The following is a 20,690-nucleotide window of genomic DNA, read 5'->3' as shown; positions in this document are numbered from 1 at the left end:
GGGCTGAAAGGAAATTTTGGCCAAGCTCGAAATTAAACACAAGCAGTAAGTAGAACCTGGGAAGTTTTAGATAGCTAAACATAGGAGCAAATGTACCTCCTAAGATTTGCATGCCTGCTAGAGAAAAGAAAGAAAATCAACGGTTATAAGTGAAGTGAAGGCCAGTCATGGTGGCTCACGCCTGTAATCCCAGCACTTTGGGAGGCCGAGGTGGGCGGATCACTTGAGGTCAGGAGTTCGAGACTAGGTTGGCCAACGTGGTGAAACCCCATCTCTACTAAAAATGCAAATATTAGCCGGGCGTGGTGGCAGGTGCCTGTAATCCCAACTACTTGGGAGGTTGAGGCAGGAGAATTGCTTGAACCCAGCAGGCGGAGGTTGCAATGAGCTGAGATTGTGTCACTGCACTCCAGCCTGGGTAACAGAGCAAGACTCCACCTCAAAAAAAAAAAAAAAAAAAAAAAAAGTGAAGAATGTTCACTATACCCTTTAAATGTTTACTGTGCTTATTAGATTTAATTCTAAAAAATTTTTCTTATTAAAAAAAGGCAACAGATGGGGGAGGAAGGGAATGAAGTAGTGAGAACAGTCTATGAGCATATTGTTTTACAAAAACCTATATAGTATGTAAAAGTGTGCCAGTACAAAAATAACCAGATCAATAGAACATAAGAAAAAATTGATAATAGACCGTATTAGATAAAGGAGATCCTAATTCTAAACAGAATTCAGGAGATTACGAAATTTAAATAAACACCCCAACGAATACAAAAACAGAGTAAAAAATGGAACTGAATATTAAACTATATCACGGAGGAAGGGAAAACTTTCTAAGTTTAAGAATGAAAGAACATCTATATACAAAATAAATCAAAGGAACAATAACACTGAGAAAAAATAAGTGCTGAACAGCATATAACCTATATAAATTAATCTTTTTAATACATAAGGATCTTAAAGATTTATGAGAAAAGAACACTGAGGTCCCAATAGATAAACAGGCAATAGACCAAAACAGATAATCTGAAGGAACAAGAAAAAAACCATAGTAAGTAAATACCGTATAAGGAAAAAAATGTTACTGGTAATGCAAGTAATGCAAGTTGAAGGAAACAACGACAGATTATTTACCTCTCAAATGAGCAAAGATTTAAAAAATACAAAATATAAAATCGAATTATTACTCAATGCTTGGGAGAATTAAAATCGTAAAACCGTTCCTTTATAACTTGCTGAAGGCAGGGTAAACTTGTGTAATGCTTCTGGAGAACAATTTGGCAATAAGCATTAAAAGGCTTAAAAACGTTATCTTTGACTCAATAAATACATTTTTTAGAATATATGTTAAGGAAACTGAAACAGAACTACTTGTGACTAATGCTATGGTCCTCAAGCTTTCTACATTCAAAGCACTTTAAAATACAAGAACCTTGATGGTCCACTTAAAATGATTTTTAAAGGACTCAAACAAACAAACAAACAAACCATCAGTACTGGCTTCCTGGTAAATAGAACTGTCCACTCAGACTACTTCTCTATGAAGTACTTTTGAGACCAAGCTCTTGTCATGTATTAGGAAACAAAATTGTTCTTTCTTTGGCTGTGGTTGGTGACACACCTTACTGCATGATTAGCTTAGTTCCATGTTTTACAAGGCACTACCTTCCACATGCTGAGAGATAAATAGGAGCAGTGTGTACATGATCCTTTTTGTGCAAATTTAAAAAACAAAAAATATGGTCATGTCTGTATGTATATTTTGTCTGTCTGTAAATGTATTTTTTTTTTTCTGCAAGAACACACAAGAAAAAACAGTGGCTATTTTGCAGGGAAGAGACTGTGGTGAGATGGAGGAGAATCGTGAGACCTCTATTTCCATATCTTTTTCTACTACTGGAATTTTTATTTTTACCATACCCATAAATTACTTTCTATTTTAAGAATTCCTCAGTTTAGTAAAAAGTTCTCACTTGAAAAGCTGGTATATGAACTTTAGAGGGCAGATTAATCAACTGCTAAATATTATTAATCTTTCTTCTTGGAACTTTCCAACAAAAAAGACAGTTTATAGAAAACAAAGTCAGTGTTCAAAACAGCTGAATGAACTATCTTTTGATATTTTATTTGTTTTTGTTTTGTTTTGTTGAGACAGAGTCTTGCTCTGTTGTCCAGGCTGGAGAGTAATGGCACGATTACTGCAACCTCTGCCTCCTGGGTTCAAGTGATTCTCCTGCCTCAGTCTCTCGAGTAGCTGGGATTACAAGCGTGTAATCCCATGCCTAACTAATTTTTGTATTTTTTTAGTAGAGATGGAGTTTCACCATGTTGGTCAGGCTGGTCTCGAACTCCTGACTTCAAGTGATCCACCTGTCTCAGCCTCCCAAAGTGTTGGGATTACAAGCCTGGTCTATCTTTTGATATTTTAAATCTAAATTCTTAACACTTAAAACTTTGTGCTGCATTTTGATTAAGTTTTCAGAAGAAGCAGTTTATTTCTTAAATTTATATGGATGTAGTGTTTTAGAAAAATGTAAAGTTAGAAATTTTTTATCGTGAAGTCTTTAGTTCTGAGCTGAAGAACAAACATGGTAGGTAGTTAGGACAAAAAGTTTCTTCTCAGCTCCATTATGATGATGGCTCAGCAATGAAATAGGCCTTCATGGGAGAACCAGAGTATCAAAGATGTGAGGCAATCCTATGTTTTCATCTCTTCCTGCTGACTTTTAGCTTGCTAAGCCCCCTGGATTCATTATTTAGATAATGTACCTTAACTTCCTAATATCCAACCTTAATATTTTCCTTCATGATTTGTATTAATCAATTAAGATCTCAACGTTCTGAAGTATTTTCCACTTATTTCTTCCCCTGAAATGTTCCTGCATAGATTTAAGTTGAAGTTATTTTGGAAGTGTAAGTAAGTTTTTAGGAAGAATAGTGCTGAAATAATTATTTTGTGCCAGTGCCTTCCACACGGTATGTATAAAATTTGAAAGGAATGACAGACATTCCAATTACTCTTTCAATATGCAGACTTATGCTCATATGTTTCACTCTTGAAAGAAACTAATTTTAAGCATATCATTAAGGTAAGAAATTTCTCCTTGCTCCTATTTAAAACACTTCACTTTAGGGATGTTATATATAAACCTACCATAAGGAATCTGATTTTCATTTTAAAAAATGTCTGAAACACTGCCCTTAAGGAAAAAATATACAGGCTTTTCTTGTTTTGTTTTTTTATACGAAGAGACTCTTATTTTTGCATTATAGGATTCTAAATGTCATACTTTTGACACTAGGATTTTGACACTTCCATTTCCTTATTCACAGTTTCTCAGGGCTTTGCTCTACTAGAAATTGCCACTATGAGTTGTTTCTTGAAGCCCAGCTTTAATATATTACTCCTGGGGTTAAAGCACGCAAATGATCCCAAGTAAGTCATATTTATTGATATGATTTTTCGTACATAAGATATAGGAAGAAGAGGGTACTAGCAATCAGGGTTTTTGCAAATTCAGAGCACAAGATTTTATTCTTAAACACAATCTACGGCCGGGGGCAGTGGCTCACGTCTGTAATCCCAGCACTTTGGGAGGCCAAGGTGGGCGGATCACCTGAGGTCAGGAGTTTGAGACTAGCCTGGCCAAAATGGTGAAACCCCGACTCTACTAAAAATATAAAAATTAGCTGGATATGGTGGTGCATGCCTGTAGTCCCAGCCAGCTACTTGGGAGGCTAAGGCAGGAGAATCACTTGAACCTGGCAGGTGGAGGTTGCAGTGAGTTGAGATCTTATCACTGCACTCCAGCCTGGGCAACAGAGCAAGACTCTGTTTCAAAAAATAAATAAAGATAATCTACATTGGCAGAAATAAAAAACACTGACAATCACTACTGACAAGTGTCTCAGTACGTTTTCTGTTGCTTGTAACAGAGTATCTGAAATTGGGTAATTTATATGGAAACAAACTTATTTTTTTAAAGTTCTGGAGGCTGGGAAGTCCAAAGTTGAAGGGACACAACTTGTAAGTGCCTTCTTGCTGGTGGGGACTCTGCAGAGTCCTAAGGTGGCAGAGGGCATCAAGGTGAAAAGCTGAGTGTGCTAGTTTAGGTCTCCTTATAAAGTCACTAATGCCACTCCTGTGATAATCCATTCAAGAGGGTAGAGCCCTCATGACCCAATCACCTCTTAAAGGCCTCACCTTTCAACAATGCCACACTGGGGATTAAGCTTTTTTTTTTTTTTTTTTTTTTTTTTTTTTTTTTTTTGAGACGGAGTCTCACTCTGTCGCCCAGGCTGGAGTGTAGTGGTGCGATCTCAGCTCACTGCAACCTCCGCCTCCTGGGTTCAAGTGATTCTCATGCCTCAGACTCCCGGGTAGCTGGGATTACAGGCGTGTGCCATGATGCCCGGCTATTTTTTGTATTTTTAGTAGAGATGGGGTTTTACCATGTTGGCCAGGCTGGTCTTGAACTCCTGGGTTCAAGTGATCCACCCTGCCTAAGCCCCTGAAGGTGCTGGGATTACACATGTGAGCCACCGTGCCTGACCAGGATTAAGTTTCAATATAGCATGGGAAAAATAACGAAACCACGGCAGCAAGGATGTGGAGAAAGTGGTACTGTGACATACCTGTGGGAATATATTTGAATACAACCTCTTGGGAGGATGATCTAGTATTAGAAATTTTAAAAATGCATATGCATGCCCTTTAACCCAGCAATTTCATTTCTATACACCCATCTTGGAGAAATACTACCTCGTGTAGATCTGTAACTAGTTATCATGGAAGGGTTTCCAAGAAACACTGTTAATTATTTTAAAAAGTTGAAAAATAATATGTAAAGTATAACAAGACATATTAAACATACACACACCCAAAATAAAACAAACTGTGTGTGTGGGTGTGTATGTGCACATACGTGCATTATAAAGATTTGGAAAGACACAGAACAAATTAAGAATGAATAATAAAAAAAAGAATGAATAGAAAAGGTTGGGGCAGAGGATAGGTAGTACAGAAGAAAAAAGGGAGTATCATTATTTCTGTATTCTTTTAAAGATTCGTGTGCAAGTATTAATGTATTATTTGAGTAACTTACATTAAGTATTATAACTTAGAATAGAATTTTCCAGTTAAAAATGATGAAGACCAGATTATAAATGCAAAATTCCACAAAAAGTAAGTTAAATAAGCACTATACTAAAAAAAAAAAAAAGCCACCTGCACCTTTGCCAAATTGAGTTTATTCAAAGAATCTAAAAATGGTTCAATGTTATAAAATACATTATTGTCACTCACTGCAATTACATAAAGTTGATTCTTGTTATTTATAGAAGTTATGCTCTGTAAAGCTGCCACAATACTGAATTAGGGCATACTGAATCATTGCTCCTGAGGGAAGTTTAGGGTTAGGTTTCTTCACGCTTATGGTCACAATATTTTTGCCAACTGATTAATACATAACCTTCTTTTGTGTGTGTTTCTGTTTAAAGATACCTTAATATATATTGGTGAGCCATTAACACTTAACTCATGGCCAAGGGCACTGTAACTCATGCCTAAACAAAGCATATCTAAACACAGGTATTTTCTTCTTAAGGGAACAGCACAGTCTTCTTGTGCTTCCGAACTTTAGAAACATTTGAGAACCATACTTGGGGCCATTTTAAAAGGCAAAAGCAAGCTGGGCACAGTGGTGCATAACTACAGTCGCAGCTACTTGGGAGGGTGAGGCAGGAGGATTGTATGAGGCCAAGAGTTGGAGGCTGCAGTGCGCTACAATCATACCTGTGAATAACCACTGTACTCTAGCCTGGGCAACATAGTGAGACCCTGTCTCAAAAAAAAAAAAAAAAAAAAAAAAGAGCCCATTAAGCATCTTCTTGGACCACAACAGAATAACACTACAAATCAATAATGAGAAATTCTGGAAACTATATAAACACATGGAAATTAAACAATATGCTCTGGGATGACCAGTGGGTCAATGAAGAAATTAAGGAAATCAAAAAATTTCTTGAAACAAATGATAATGGAAACAACATGCCAAAACATATGGGATACAGTGAAAGCTGTACTAAGAGGAAAATTATAAGTATCTACCTAAAAAAAGAACCTCAAATAACCTAACAATGCATCTTAAAGAACTAGAAAAGTATAAACTGAACCCAAAATTAGAAGAACTAATAAAGATCAGAGCAGAAATAAATGAATTTGAAATAAAGGAAACAATATAAAAGATCAATGAAACAAAAAGTTGGTTTTTTGAAAAGATAAACAAAAATGACAAGCTTTTAGCCAGACTACGGAAAAAAGAGAAAAGACCCAAATAAATAAAATTAGAGATGAAAAAGGAGACATTACAACTGATACCATAGAAATTCAAAAGATTAGTGGCTACTATAAGCAATATATGCCAATAAGTTGGAAAATCTAGAAGAAATGGACATTTCTAGACACATACAACCTACCAAGATTGAACCATGAAGAAATCCAAAATCTGAGCAGACCAGTAACAAACAACAAGATTAAAGCTGTAATAAAAAGTCTCCCAATAAAGAAAAGCCCAGGACCTGATGGCTTTACTGCTGAATTCTACTAAACATTTAAAGGACTCACACCAATCCTACTCAAACTGTTCCAAAAAACAGAGGAAGAGAAAATACTTCCAAACTCATTCTAAGAGGCCAGTATTACCCTGGCACCAAAACCAAAGATAGATCAGAAAAAGAAAACTACAGACCACTATCTCTGATAAATACTGATGCAAAAATCCTCAACAAAATACTAGCAAACCAAATTCAACAATACGGTAAAAAGATCATTCATCGTGACCAAGTGGGATTTATCTCAGGGATGCAAGGAGGTTCAAAATATACAAATCAATCAATGTAATACATTGTATCAACAGGATGAAGGACAAAAGCGATATGATCATTTCCAACTGATGCTAAAAAAGCAGCTGATAAAGTTCAAATCCCTTCATGATAAAAACCCCCCAAAAACTGGGCATAGAAGGAACATACCTTAACATAATAAAAGCCATATATGAAAGACACACAGCTAGTATTGTACTGAATGAGGAAAAACTGAAATCCTTTTCTCTTAGATCTGGAACACGACAAGGATGCTCATTTTCACCACTGTTATTCAACATAGGACTAGAAATCTTAGCTAGAGCAATCAGATAAGAGAAAGAAATAAAGGGCATCCAAATTGGAAAGGAAGAAGTAAAATTATCCTTTTTTGTGGATGCTATGATCTTATATTTGGAAAAACCTAAAGACTCCAGCAAAACCTATCAGAACTGATAAATTCAGTAATCAGTAAAGTTGAAGGATACAAAATCAACATATAAATGTCAGTAGCATTTTTCTATATGCCAATAGTGAACAATGTGAAAAAGAAATAAAAAAAAGTAATCCCACATACAATAACCACAAATAAAATTAAACACCTAGGAATTAACCAAAGAAGTGAAAGATCTCTGAAAACTATAGAACACTATTGAAAGAAATTGAAGAGGAAACACAAAAAATGGAAGATATTCCATGTTCATGGATGGGAAGAATCAATATTGTTAAATACTACTCAAAGTAATCTACATATTCAGTGCAATCCCTATCAAAATGCCAATGACATTCTCCACAGAAATAGAAAAAAAAAATCCTAAAATTTACATGAAATCACAAAAGACCTAGAATAGCCAAAGCTATGCTGAGCAAAAATAATAAAACTGGAGGAATCACACTACTTACCTTCAAATTATACTACGGAGCTATAGTAACCAAAAACAACTTGGTACTGGCATAAAAACAGACACACAGACCAGTGGAACAGAAGAGAGAATCCAGAAGCAGATCCACACATCTACAGTAAACTCATTTTTGACAAAGGTGCCAATAACATACATGGGGGAAAACAGTCTTTTCAATAAACGGTGCTGGGAAAACTGGATATCCATATGCAAAAGACTAAAACTTGATCCCATCTCTTACCTTATATAAAAATCAATCACAATGAATTGAAGACTTAAATCTAAGACTTTGAACTATAATACTACAAGAAAACATTGGGGAAACCCTCTAGGACACTGGTCTGGGCAAAAATTTCTTGAGTAATACTCCACAAGCACAGGCAACTGAAGTAGAAATGGACAAATGGGATCACACCAAGTTAAAAAGCTTCTGCACAGTAAAGGTAACAATCAACAAAGTGAAGAGACAACCCACAGAATGGGAGAAAGTATTTACAAACTACCCATCTGACGAGGAATTACTAACCAGAATACATAAGGAGCTCAAGCAACTCTACAGGAAAAAAATCTAATACAATTTTAAAATGGGCAAAAGATTTAAATAGACATTTCTCAAAAGAAGACATACAAATGGCAAAAAGGCATATGAAAAAGTGCTCATCATCACTGATCTTCAGAGGAACGCAAATCAAAACTACAATGAGGTATCATCTCCCTCCAGTTAAAAAGGCTTATATCAAAAAGTCAAATAACAAATGCTGGTGAGGATGTGGAGGAAGGGGAACCCTGGTACACTGCTGGTGGGAATGTAAATTAGTACAATCACTATGTAGAACAGTTTGGAGGTTCCTCAAAAAACTAAAAATAGAGCTACCACATGATCCAGCAATCCCACTGTTGGGTATATACCCAAAAGAAAGGAAATCAGTGTATCAAAGAGATATCTGCACTCTCATGTTTACTGCAGCAGCATTCACAACAGCCAATATTTGGAAGCAACCTAAGTATCCATCAACAGATGAATGGATAAAGAAAATGTGCTACATATACACAATGGAGTACTATCCAGCCATAAAAAAGAATGAGATCCTATCATCTGCAACAACATAGATGGAACTGGAGGTCATTTTAAGTGAAATAAGCCAGGCACAGAAAGACAAACATCGCATATTCTCACTTACTTGTGGGATCTTAAAATCAAAACAATTGAACTCATGGATATAGAGAATAGAAAGATAGTTAACAGAGGCTGGGAAGGGTAATAGGGGTTGAAGGCAGGGGGTCCTGGGGAAATTAACAGGTACCAAAAAAAAAAGAATGAGTAAGACCTAGTATTTGATAGCAGAACAGGGGGACTACAGCCAATAATAATTGTACATTTAAAAATAACTAAAAGAATGACTGGGTGTCGTGGTGGCTCACACCTGTAATCCAAGCACTTTGGGAGGCTGAGGTGGATAGATAGCTTGAGCTCATGAGTTTCAGACCAGCCTGGGCAACATGGCAAAACCCCATCTTTACAAAAAAAATGAAAAAATAAAAAATAAAAATTAGCTGGGCGTGGTGACATGTGCCTGTAGTCCCAGCTACTCAGGAGGCTGTGGGAGGATGGCTTGAGCCTAGGAGCCACAGGTGCAGTGAGTTGAGATCACACGGCTGCACGCCAGCCTGGGCCATACTTGTCTCAAAAAATAAATAAAATTTAAAAAATAAAAATAATTAAAAGAATATAACTGGATTGTATGTAACGCAAAGAATAAATGCTTGAGGGGATGCATACCCAATCTTCTATGATGTGATTATTACACATTGCATGCCTGTTTCAAAATATTTCAAGTATCTCATAAATATATACACCTATTATGTACCCCAAAAATATATACACCTACTATGTACCCACACAAAGTTTTTAAAAGTCCTTTTTTAAAAGGCATAAATGTGGCATTAAAGAGACTGTGAAAGGGACGCTTATTTACAGTATGAGAGCTGAAACAAGAAGGCAGAACATTACTGTGTTTGACTTTAATTGGGAATGTGTGTACTGGATGACGCAAATACTCTGCCACTCTGCACATGTACAGGTCTGGCATGACTGAGAATGACCACAAAAGTGCTGCAAGTGTTCTGGGGTTATAAATACATTTTAGCCAGTAGGTGAATTTGCGAATACGCAGTCCACGAATAATGAGGATCAACTACGTTAAAATTTATTTTATTACACAGAAAATTTCCAACAAACACAAAAGCAGAGTGAATAGTATAATGAACCTCTCTACATATACATAACACAATTATATTTTGAAGGGAAGAAATGCTAGAAAAAGGTCTGATAAAATTCAACATCTCCTCCTGACAAACAGAAAACTTGGCTGGGAAACTACTTTTAATCTACTTTTTAAAACTTTGCCATTTATTTTCTAATGACATTTTATGTAGAACCTTAAACTCAAAATCATTCATTTAGAACCGGAATTTCTGCTCTTTCAAAAATTCTTCATTGTGTGAATCCCTGAAGTACTAGAGAACCTACTACTATTGCAAAGAGAAACAAGAAATGAGATACAAACATCTGAAAGAAAAGGACATAATGATCATCATTTGTAATGCCTCTCTTCGCCTCAAAAAACTGAAATGCAAACAGACTTGGAGAAAATTATTTGTTCTTTTTTAATAAAATAGGAACAGGGCAAGAACAAACAATATATAAAAGAAGTTCAAAATAGTTAACATATCAGGAAAAGAAGTTTAATCTAACCAATGACTGAAACACAAATTAAAGCAACAATGGATAAACCTGAACTTTACACAAATGAGAAAAATATATGTAAAAAAATATAGCCGTACTATGAAATACTATGAAACCATTAAAAAACAATGATGCGGCCGGGCGTGGTGGCTCACGCCTGTAATCCCAGCACTTTGGGAGGCTGAGGTGGGTGGATCACAAGGTCAGGAGATCGAGACCATTCTGGCGAACACAGTGAAACCCCGTCTCTACTAAAAATACAAAAAAATTAGCCGGGCGTGGTGGCAGGTGTCTGTAGTCCCAGCTACTTGGGAGGCTGAGGCAGGAGAATGATGTGAACCTGGGAGGCGGAGTTTGCAGTGAGCGGAGACTGTGCCACTGCACTCCAGCCTGGGTGACAGAGCGAGACTCTGTCTCAAAAAACAAACAAACAAACAAAACCTATACGCACAGACATGAAAAGATATCCAAAAGATAAAGAAAAGTGCAAGTTATAAAATAATACAGAGTATTATAAAAATTTTAGCTCAAACACACATATACACTCACATTGACCCTCAACTTCCTCATAAAAACAAATCTGAGGCTGGGCACAGTGGCTGAAGCCTGTAATCCCAGCACTTTGGGAGGTCGAGGTAGGCAGATCACCTGAGGTCAGGAGTTTGAGACCACCCTGGCCAACATGGTGAGACCCTTGTCTCTACTAAAAATACAAAAATCAGCTGGGCATGGTGGCGCATGCCAGTAGTCCTAGCTAAGGAGGCTGCAGTGAACCGAGACCACACCACTGCACTCCAGCATGGGTCACAGGGCAAGACCCTGACTCAAAAAAAAAAAAAAAAAAAGCCCTCATCTCTACTAGAAATACAAAAATTAGCTGGATGTGGTGGCAGGTACCTGTAATCCCAGCTATTTGGGAGGCTGAGGCACGAGAATTGCTTCAACCCAGGAGGCAGAGGTTGCAATGAGCTGAGATTGCCTCACTGCACTCCAGCCTGAGTGACAGGGCAAGACTCCACCTCAAACAAACAAACCAAAAAAACACCACAAATCTGTAAAGAAGGATTACAGTCAGTTTTCCACTTTATACCTGATTTAATTCTATAATGCTTGAGTATTTAACAAAAAATGGTTATTACTTTTATAATCTAGAATAAATTTTTCAATTTTACAAATTAAAAATATTGTAAATGATCATGTAGAGCTACATAAAACACTGATACAGCATATGAACTCACTTTTGTAAAAGAAAAAGTATCAATTTTTGTTTAAAGCAATTTCTATCATTTCAAACTTTCACAGTGTTTTTATTCTCTTGGGAGCAGAACAAGTGAATTACACTTTCTGCTTTATTCTTTAGTTTTTGTGCTGTTTGAGTTTTAAAATAGTGCAATTAGCATTTAGCCCCTCCAAAATTCCCCAATACCCATAAATAATTTATTTTTTTGAGATAGAATAACAGTTAATATACTAATAAAAAGTGCTATGAAATTCCTCAATTAAAAACTCTTAAGAAAGTTTTAAACCGTTCAGTCTGTTCATAACATTGACACTCATAAATTCTCCCTATCCGCCCACCATGATTAGCTCATATCATCAATAAAGTCCTTACACCTTGCAATTTGTTTCATGTTTTGAGGCAGGAGGCACTATCAATTAAGAGACTAAAATAATTTGTCACAAATGGAAAAAAAAAACACTAGCAGATGGTACAGGAAGAACATTCTCAAATCCGAAAATCTGCAATGTTTCGAAATCCAAAAACTTTTTGAGTGCCGACATGACTCTCAAAAAACATGCTCATTGGAGCATTTTGGATTTCAGATTTGGCATGCTCAGCCAGTAATGCAAATATTCCAAAAAAAAAAAAAAAATCCAAAATCCAAAACACTTCCAGTACCAAGTATTCTGGATAAGGGATACTCAACCTGTATATTTTTTCACTTACGTGATGCTTCATACTTACATGCTGATCTCAATTAGAGTGAGCTACTGGACAGCAAGAACAAGACCCAGAAGACAATGCTCTATTATATGTGTATAAAACACCTGTTTTATTCATCTATTATTCGGTAGGGTTCTTATTATGTGTTGTGTACCAAACAAAGCAAGAAAATAAGCAGTAGCACCTTCCAAGAGCTGACAACAGGAAATAAGACACACAAAAAACTACAATGGAAGGCAAGTAAGTAACTGTCATGCTCATTAACATGACTCAATTATCGAAGGCTTACACTGCACCAAGCATAGAGCTAAATACTTTATAAATATTACTACATAACATCTTATGAGCTAGGTATTAATATATACTTGTTTTAAGAGAAGACACTGAGGATTGGAAAGGTTATGCAATTTGCGTAGAGTAAACAGATTGTAAGCACAAATCCAGGATTCAAACACACATCTGTCTCACTGAAAAGGTCTTATTCATAACCACTGGGAAGTATCACTCATGAGTTTTAACTGTTAAGAAGAAACAGACATGGCAGTCATAAAATAAAGGGATGGGTGTGAAGGGAAATATTCTTGGTTCAGGCTTACTTGTAGCATGCATTCTATCTTTTAATTTGCTAAATTACTATGTTTAGGAAAAAGTGCCCCATTTGGACAGAACAAAGGCTCTCAGTATAACGGGAGAGAGACGAGTAAATGAAGGATTATAATACAATGTGACTGACTATTGGCAGAATAAATGGCCCAACCTTTCAGGAAGGCAAATCAACATTATTTGAAAATTTAAAACTCCACCAGTACTCTTCTCAAAGTCTGTCAGTATTCATCAGGGGAGGATACTGAAAGAATAGACAAACTCTTAACAGTGGTGGCCCTAAGAGTGAAATGTATGTATAAAGTGCTGGAATTTTAAAAATAATGGGCATGTATTAATTCTACAATAAAAAATTATAAAACACAATTAAGAAATGCTCTATCAGCTGGGTGCAGTGATTCATGCCTGTAATCCCAGCACTTCGGGAGGCCAAGGCGAGAGGATCACCTGAGGTCGGGAGTTCAAGACCAGCCTGGCCAACATGGTGAAACTCTGTCTCTACTAAAAATGCAAAACTTTGCCAGGCATGGTGGCGCATGCCTGTAATCCCAGCTACTTGGGAGGCTGAGACAGGAGAATCACTTGAACCCTGGAGGCAGAGGTTGCAGTGAGCCGAGATCGCAACACAGCACTCCAGCCTGGGTGACAGAGCAAGACTCTGTCTCAAAAAAGAAAAAAAAAAAAAAAGAAAAAAGGAAAGAAATGCTATATATCATGGGACATATTAAATACTATAGAAGCAAAGTAGAATTTTTAAAATAATGGGCATGTATTAATTCTACAATAAAAATATTATAAAACACAATTAAAAAATGCTATTATCATGGGACATATTAAATACTACAGAAGCAAAGAACTCTGCTAAAGAGACGGAGATGTCTTAGAAAGCTTCTAGCTTCTGTTTATACTCCACCAATTACTATGAGACTTTGGGTAAGTAGCTTCATTCTGAACGTGTTTCCTCATTTATAAAGTGGAATAGGAATGCTTGTTCTGCCTACTTCACAAACTTGCAGGGATGATCAAATGTGAAAAAGTATGAAAAGTATAAAGTTATAAACTAATGTGTCAATTGATATTTTTAGACAATTCTGAACACTACAGTAGGCCAATTTTCTATAAGGAACAGAGGTCTGTCTAAATGATCCTAACGTTTCTTCTCTGTTGTTGAGGCTAAATTTTTAGCACTGTCTGAAAGAACTTTCTATGATGAGAATATTCTGTATTTGTGCTGTCTGTCCAAAATGGGAGCCGTTAGCCACACGTGGTCATTAAGCTCTTGAAATACAGCTAGTGTGATGGAATTACTGAATTTAAATGTAAATAGCTGCATGTGGTCAGTGGTTACTGTATTGAATTGCCCAGTCTTATCTTTTGTTCACTTCTCTCCTCATCTAGATAATTACAAATATAAAAATATTAACAAACGGGAAGTTTCTCAAAAACACTCTTCACTTAAATAATTAAACTTTACTCTTTTTTTTCAATTTTTTTTTTTTTTTAGCTACTCCTTCTCCAGCTGAAAATAATTAAACTTTAGAGCGATGCTAGAAAAGTAGCTTGAAGTCTTAGATTTCATCAGTCTTTAGGGTCAAATTATTTGTAAGGATGTTTTATAGGAATCTAAAATTGATTAACCATGGGTTAATACTTTACAGTGACTTTTAAGAAAGAAAAGTTACATGTTTTTGTTTTGTTTTTAAAGATTTACTTTGGTCTGTGAGGAATATGTAAGACAAAAAATTCGGAGTCCTTACCGAAAGAGCTTTAATAATGAAACCAATCCTACCTTTAGCTCTGCTTGTATGAACTCTTGCACGTACCCAAACAACTTCATCAGCTTTTTGTATTGTCAAGTCTCTAACCCGAACCAAAACTCGATCTGTAATAACAGTAAACGATTTTTATATAGTAAAATAATTTTTAAATTCAGAATTTACAAAGAGATCATAATTATTTTTGACAGCTAGCATAAGTACTTGGAACCATCCTGAATAATTCTCAATCTTTGACAACACTGTCTTCTCTATCATGTTCCATATGCAATTTGCCTCAAGTTTTGTGAACTGTGCTTTCTAAACATATTTTTAAAATCCGTCTATTTCTCTACCATCTTCACTGCCGCCATACTAAACCAAGCTATTGTCTCCCACCTAAACTACAGCAATAGCTTCCTAACTGCAATCCCTGTGTCCCCTTCTAATTCAGTCTCCTTTGAAGTCAGACAGTTTCAAAATGCAAATCTGAACACTTCAATGACTTGTAAGGCCAAACACAGCCTATCCTGCCTAGGACATGGAACTTTTGCCTGCCTGCCACAGTACCTAAGTCAGCTAGTCTCTGCCAAGTCTGAACAGTCGCAGTATCCTATTCCCCAGGACGCAGTGACTCTAACTGAGCTAATGAAAGTCTTTCTCTGGGACTAAATATACAGATGCTGGGAATGAAGCTCTCTTTCCTGGGATTGCTGCGCTGACACGGTGCAGGCCCAGGGCTGCAGCTTTCATTCACCTTTCCTGCTATGTTTGCAGGATTCGAGAAGGAGGCCAATATCCTAAAGGAAACAGAGCCAAAAGCTGGAGAGAGAAAGGCCTGTAGATGCTTCCTGAGCCCCAAGATCCAATCATGCTTGATGTCATCTCATACATTTCCCTATCGAGCCTTTTGGCTGTAAGTGAGCCCCAACTATTATGCTCCTAATACTAAACAAAATACTACATTCATCTAGAGTTCCTAAACAGGAAAACAGCTACAAAACAATTGTTATGTAAAGATGTGTATACAACGCAACATTCAACAATCATTTTTGCTACTCTTCTAAATGCAATCATTTGATTAGAGAAAAACATTTAAGTATTAGTTAAATTAAACATAGCAATAGACATGACATTACAATATCGAGAATACCTTTTGAGACATAAAGTCAAATTATAAATACTGTATGTCTTACCGAATTTGTCTAAATGTATTTATAATTTGCCTATTGAAGAAAAGATGCAGCTGCAGAGAGAATCTGATTTACAGGAGAATAAATAACACGGTTCTCATAGCCAAAAGCAAAGAGAATGAAAGAGGAATTTTAAAGCCACTGGCATCACAAGAGGATTTCTGCAAAACACTGCCAACAGACTTTATGAGTTAAGCCAACTTCCAAGTCTGCTGTGTAAACTCAGGCAAAAGAAAGCGTGAAAGAGAAAAGACAGACACATCAGCAGAAGATTTTAAAAGGCAGATTTGAAAATGCCAAGACTGAAAAAGCAATGGCTAACCAAGCAATCACAACTCAAAACCACATAAAACAGAAAAGCAGAAGTCTAAGAGATATGTGATAATTAGGATAATTTTACTAGCACTTTGGAAAAGAAAAAGGGTAATGGCTCTTCTTTCTTGTGGCATGGCAATTAACTAGCATAGGGGTTCTCAACCTTTAATACACCCGAACATACCCGAAGCCCATGCCATACTCACATCACTATGACTGGCTAACCAGTAACAACCAAGGTAGTAGGATTTCAGTTTGAAAACTGCACTTTTAAGAGTCATGGGCATCAGAGTGATTAATGCAGAGAAATGAAAGCAGATGAGAAAGGAAACCACCTTGAGCAAAGAATTGGCATTTCTGCAGAGGTAAAACCAAAGGCCGAATTTTACATACATAGGTTATCTTTCTCTCTAAGTGGAAGAACGCAACTGTCTGTGGATTTGCCAGCAAAAGAAGAACAGCAATTATGTTAATGGCTGCTTTGGGCCTATGTTAAAGACCTAAACTCCAGTGAGCTTCTTTGTGTTACAGCTCAAGGAAGTACAGTTGAGAAAGACACCTAACCAGAAAACAAAGTCTCAAGTGTCTCCTCTTGCTTGCCCTGGCAGAGGAATATCATCCCCTATACTCTATTGCTCATAGTCTATTTTACGTAGGTTGAGCATTCCTAACCCGAAAACCCGGAATGCTCCCAAATCCAAAACTTTTTGAGTGCTGACATGATGTTCACAGGAGATGCTCATTGGAGGATTTTGGATTTTCAGATTAGGGATGCTCAAGTGGTAAATATAATGCAAATATTCCAAAGTCCAAAAAAATAAATAAAGTCCAAAACACTTTTGTGGTCTCAAGCATTTTGGCTAAGGGATACTCAACCTGTACTCAATTACTTTATTTCATCTTTATGTTTTGAAAATGATTTTCAGAAATTTTGGCTTTGTTTTTTTTATTTTTTATTTTTTTGACAGGGTCTCACTCTGTTGCCCAGGCTGAAGTCCAGTGGTGTGATCGTGGCTCACCGCAGCCTTGACCTCACAGGCTCAAGTGATCCTCCCATCAGCCTCCTGAGTAGCTGGGATAAAAGGTGTATGCCACCATGCCTAGCTAATTTTTTTACTTTCTGTAGAGATGGGGTCTCACTATGTTTCCCAGGCTAGTTTCAAATTCCTGGGCTCAAGTGATCCTCCCAACTCAGTCTCTGAATTTTGGTCTTTTATTGTATTCTTTCCCAACAAGCCTGGGAAAGAAAAGTGATTTTGTGATCATGTGGCAAATCAAATATAACAATAAAATTAACCTAGAGGTGTTTTATTTCCAAAGCATAATATTCATAGGCAGCCCTCTAAACTGGAAGGAGTGCTTCCAATGGGCAAGAATGTAAACGTCTACAATTACTGCACCAAAGAGTGAGAGACGTAATTTGAAGTGTCTACCAAAAGAAAAATTACTGTCAAATAGTTAAGTAAGACAAATCTGTTGAAATTACATATATAAAATAGAAGTAAAAGAAAGGCAAACATTTATAAATAAAAAATCTACAGGTCTGAGAGAAACAACATTGAGTCAGGTCAATTTCAAAGAAATATAAGGCCGGGTGCGGTGGCTCACACCTGTAATCCTAGCACTTTGGGAGGCCGAGGTGGGTGGATTGCCTTGAGTTCAGGAGTTCGAGATCAGCCTGGGCAACACAGTGAAACCCCATCTCTACTAAAATACAAAAAAAAAGCGAGGCGTGGTAGTGTGCGCCTGTAGTCCCAGCTGCTCAGGAGGCTGAGGCAGGAGAATTGTAGGAACTTGGGAGGCGGAAGTTGAAGTGAGCCGAGATCATGCCACTGCACTCCAGCCTGGGCGACAGAGCGACCCTCTGTCTCCCCCCCAAAAAAAAAGAAATATAAAGATGCCAACATACACTAACAAAAAAGAGCGGTTATAAGAAAAGATAGACTGGGGTCTAAGAATAATTAATTTCATTCCCAGACACTAAAGCTAAGAGTAAACAAAATGGAGTGGGGGTGGAGGCTTTAAAACTCAAATCATAGTACTGCCAAAGAAGCCAGAGAAGATGTAAGATGGAAGGACCCATGGACTCTAGGGTCAGATGGCCTTTGGTTCTAATCCCAAGTCTGGCAGACTCTGTGTAAGTCAAGTTTCTTATCTTTCAACTTTGGTTCCTTACTTTTCAAGGATGCTGTAGAGAATAAGTGAAAATATAAATGGGAAGAGTCAAGCAAAATAGGAATAAATAATAGCTAAAAACAGTCAGAGAAGTAAAGTTGTGGGGGTTGGGGGAAGTAAAAGAGGTAGCTTTATTAAAGCATGCAAAAAGGCTACATGTGATGAAGGCAGTTATTATTAGCCACTCTCCTATCTCCTAGACAACATCTTACCTAATAATTTAGGAATATTTAAAAAATATAATCTACCATTTAAAACATACCATTTAACCTACAATACCTAATAACATTTTTTTTTCCTTTTCTAGAGTTGGAACCCTAAACTGACAATGTTTACACAGGGTTATGACATCTACTTGGATTATTAATGTCATTTAAGCTTTTCAGAATTATACCTTCAGATTTATGCCAACCTTACTTAAAACTTCATGAAGAGCTTTCCTGGAATTAGAAAGCAAAAAAGCTTTATTTACTGTCACATAGCTACTAACCTGGTTTTTCTTGTGATTGTATCATTGAAGATATTCCATATCTCTCCTTAGCATAATCCTACAAAAAAAGTTTTTTGCATCGTGACTTTTTATGTAAACACTAAGAGCACAGTAAACACATAAATACTAATAATAGAATATAAAAATGAATTTAACTTTCAGGATCATTTTATTAATTCAGAAAGTCAGTAGTTTCATAATGTGGAAATCTGTCATTCATTTACATATGTACTCTACAGAAAACAGAAAAGTACTGTTTCTGGTTAGTTTGTTTTGAAGATCACCACTCCTAGATGGATTTACCATACTTAATAACATTCTCAGATAAAATTTACACATATGTACAACACATCTTAACTACCTTCTTCAAAAAGATGAAACTACTTCAAAGCAGGGACATAAATTTCCTCTGTGAAGGGAGTAGGATGAAGTACCACAGTTTTATTAACTTCCTATTACAGGAAGAAATGTTCAAAGAGAACCAACGTTTTGGGTAAGCTTTCTGAGCACCAGATGTCCACAGTTTTTAGAAACTGGAGATGCTGGGTATAAGGTAACTACAACTTTCCTTTTGTAAAACATCATCAAAAAATTCACCAGCTTCCTGTTTCTAAAAACCAGCTTCAGGATACCAGGTTACAGGAGTTTGACACTGACAATATAATAATATCAAATTTCTTGTTACAGATTAGAGTTAGGAACAGGAAACAGAAGACCTAGGGTCCAATCTGTTAACAAAATATACTTATTAAATAGATAAGTGGCCTTTATTTCAATCTTACTTTACCTCTAAAATGATCTAAGATTCTTCTAGCTATAAAATGGCATAACTCTGCCACAATGTCTACCTTGTATCTAGACCTATACTATCTGTAAGGGTACACTGACAGTTTATGTAATTCAGCAGATTAAGAGTACACAAAAATAATTGCCCTAGTTTTTACAAGGTAACTTAAGATCTGTATGAAACAATTAAGTTTCTGTCACTTTACAGCTACCTGTTGGAATCCTCTCCTTTAGAGCAGGAGGGTGCTGGATTTTGTGTTTACACCAAAATAAAACCAGACATGTTTAAGGCGCTTACTGAACAATTTAAAGAAAAAGATAACCCTGGCCAGAGTAGAGAGATACAGTCACACAATGAAGCCTGAGGGCAACAGAAGGAGATTAAATTGTGTGAAGGACAAAAAAGTTGCATTCATAATTAGTACTATTAATATTTCAGTGACTCTTCCTCATTTAGTATTCTAAGATGACCTATTTCTCATGTTGCTTACCACAAACTCAGAACTCCTTATAGAAAAATTAGGGAGCCAGACGGAAATTAAGGCTTAACAGTACTACAGCACACATAACTTGTAGGATGGTTTCAAACTTTGATTTCTGAAAAGCACCGAAGGATCACTGGGTGTTATGAATTATCCACGTGATTTGGGGTCACTTCACCTCAAATGCATTCTCGGTAACTCCTATTACCTACCTTACCGGGTCACTGAGAGGGAGAAAGTAAATAAAAATGACATGTGTTCTTTAAAGCTGTCACATGGGAAATGGTCATTAAACATATTGGCAGATGGTTTTGCTAAGTACTGTCATTACTTGCTAAAGCATTAGGAACACGAGGGCTGAGTACATATCGATTACTAGTGCTTATTAAAATTTTCCCAGGGATTGTGCATTACGTGCAGGACGTGCCTAACCCAGAGAGA

At 36.6% G+C, this 20,690-nt stretch overlaps 1 protein-coding gene across 1 annotated transcript in view; it reads right to left on the bottom strand.

Moving 5' to 3' along the window:
- The window catches only part of DARS1 (aspartyl-tRNA synthetase 1), a 79,441-nt gene that overhangs the window by 58,197 nt on the left and 554 nt on the right, over nt 1-20,690 (bottom strand). The window contains exons 2-3 of the mRNA XM_003822817.5: nt 18,982-19,039; nt 14,844-14,936 (exon numbers count right to left, since the gene is read on the bottom strand). Of these exons, the coding sequence (XP_003822865.1) occupies nt 14,844-14,936; nt 18,982-19,039 (151 nt within the window). The remainder of the gene's footprint in view (nt 1-14,843; nt 14,937-18,981; nt 19,040-20,690) is intronic.

Source organism: Pan paniscus, chromosome 13 (assembly GCF_029289425.2).
Source record: "Pan paniscus chromosome 13, NHGRI_mPanPan1-v2.0_pri, whole genome shotgun sequence".
Classification (NCBI taxonomy): Eukaryota; Metazoa; Chordata; class Mammalia; order Primates; family Hominidae; genus Pan; species Pan paniscus.
This window is presented reverse-complemented; position numbering and strand designations above follow the sequence as displayed.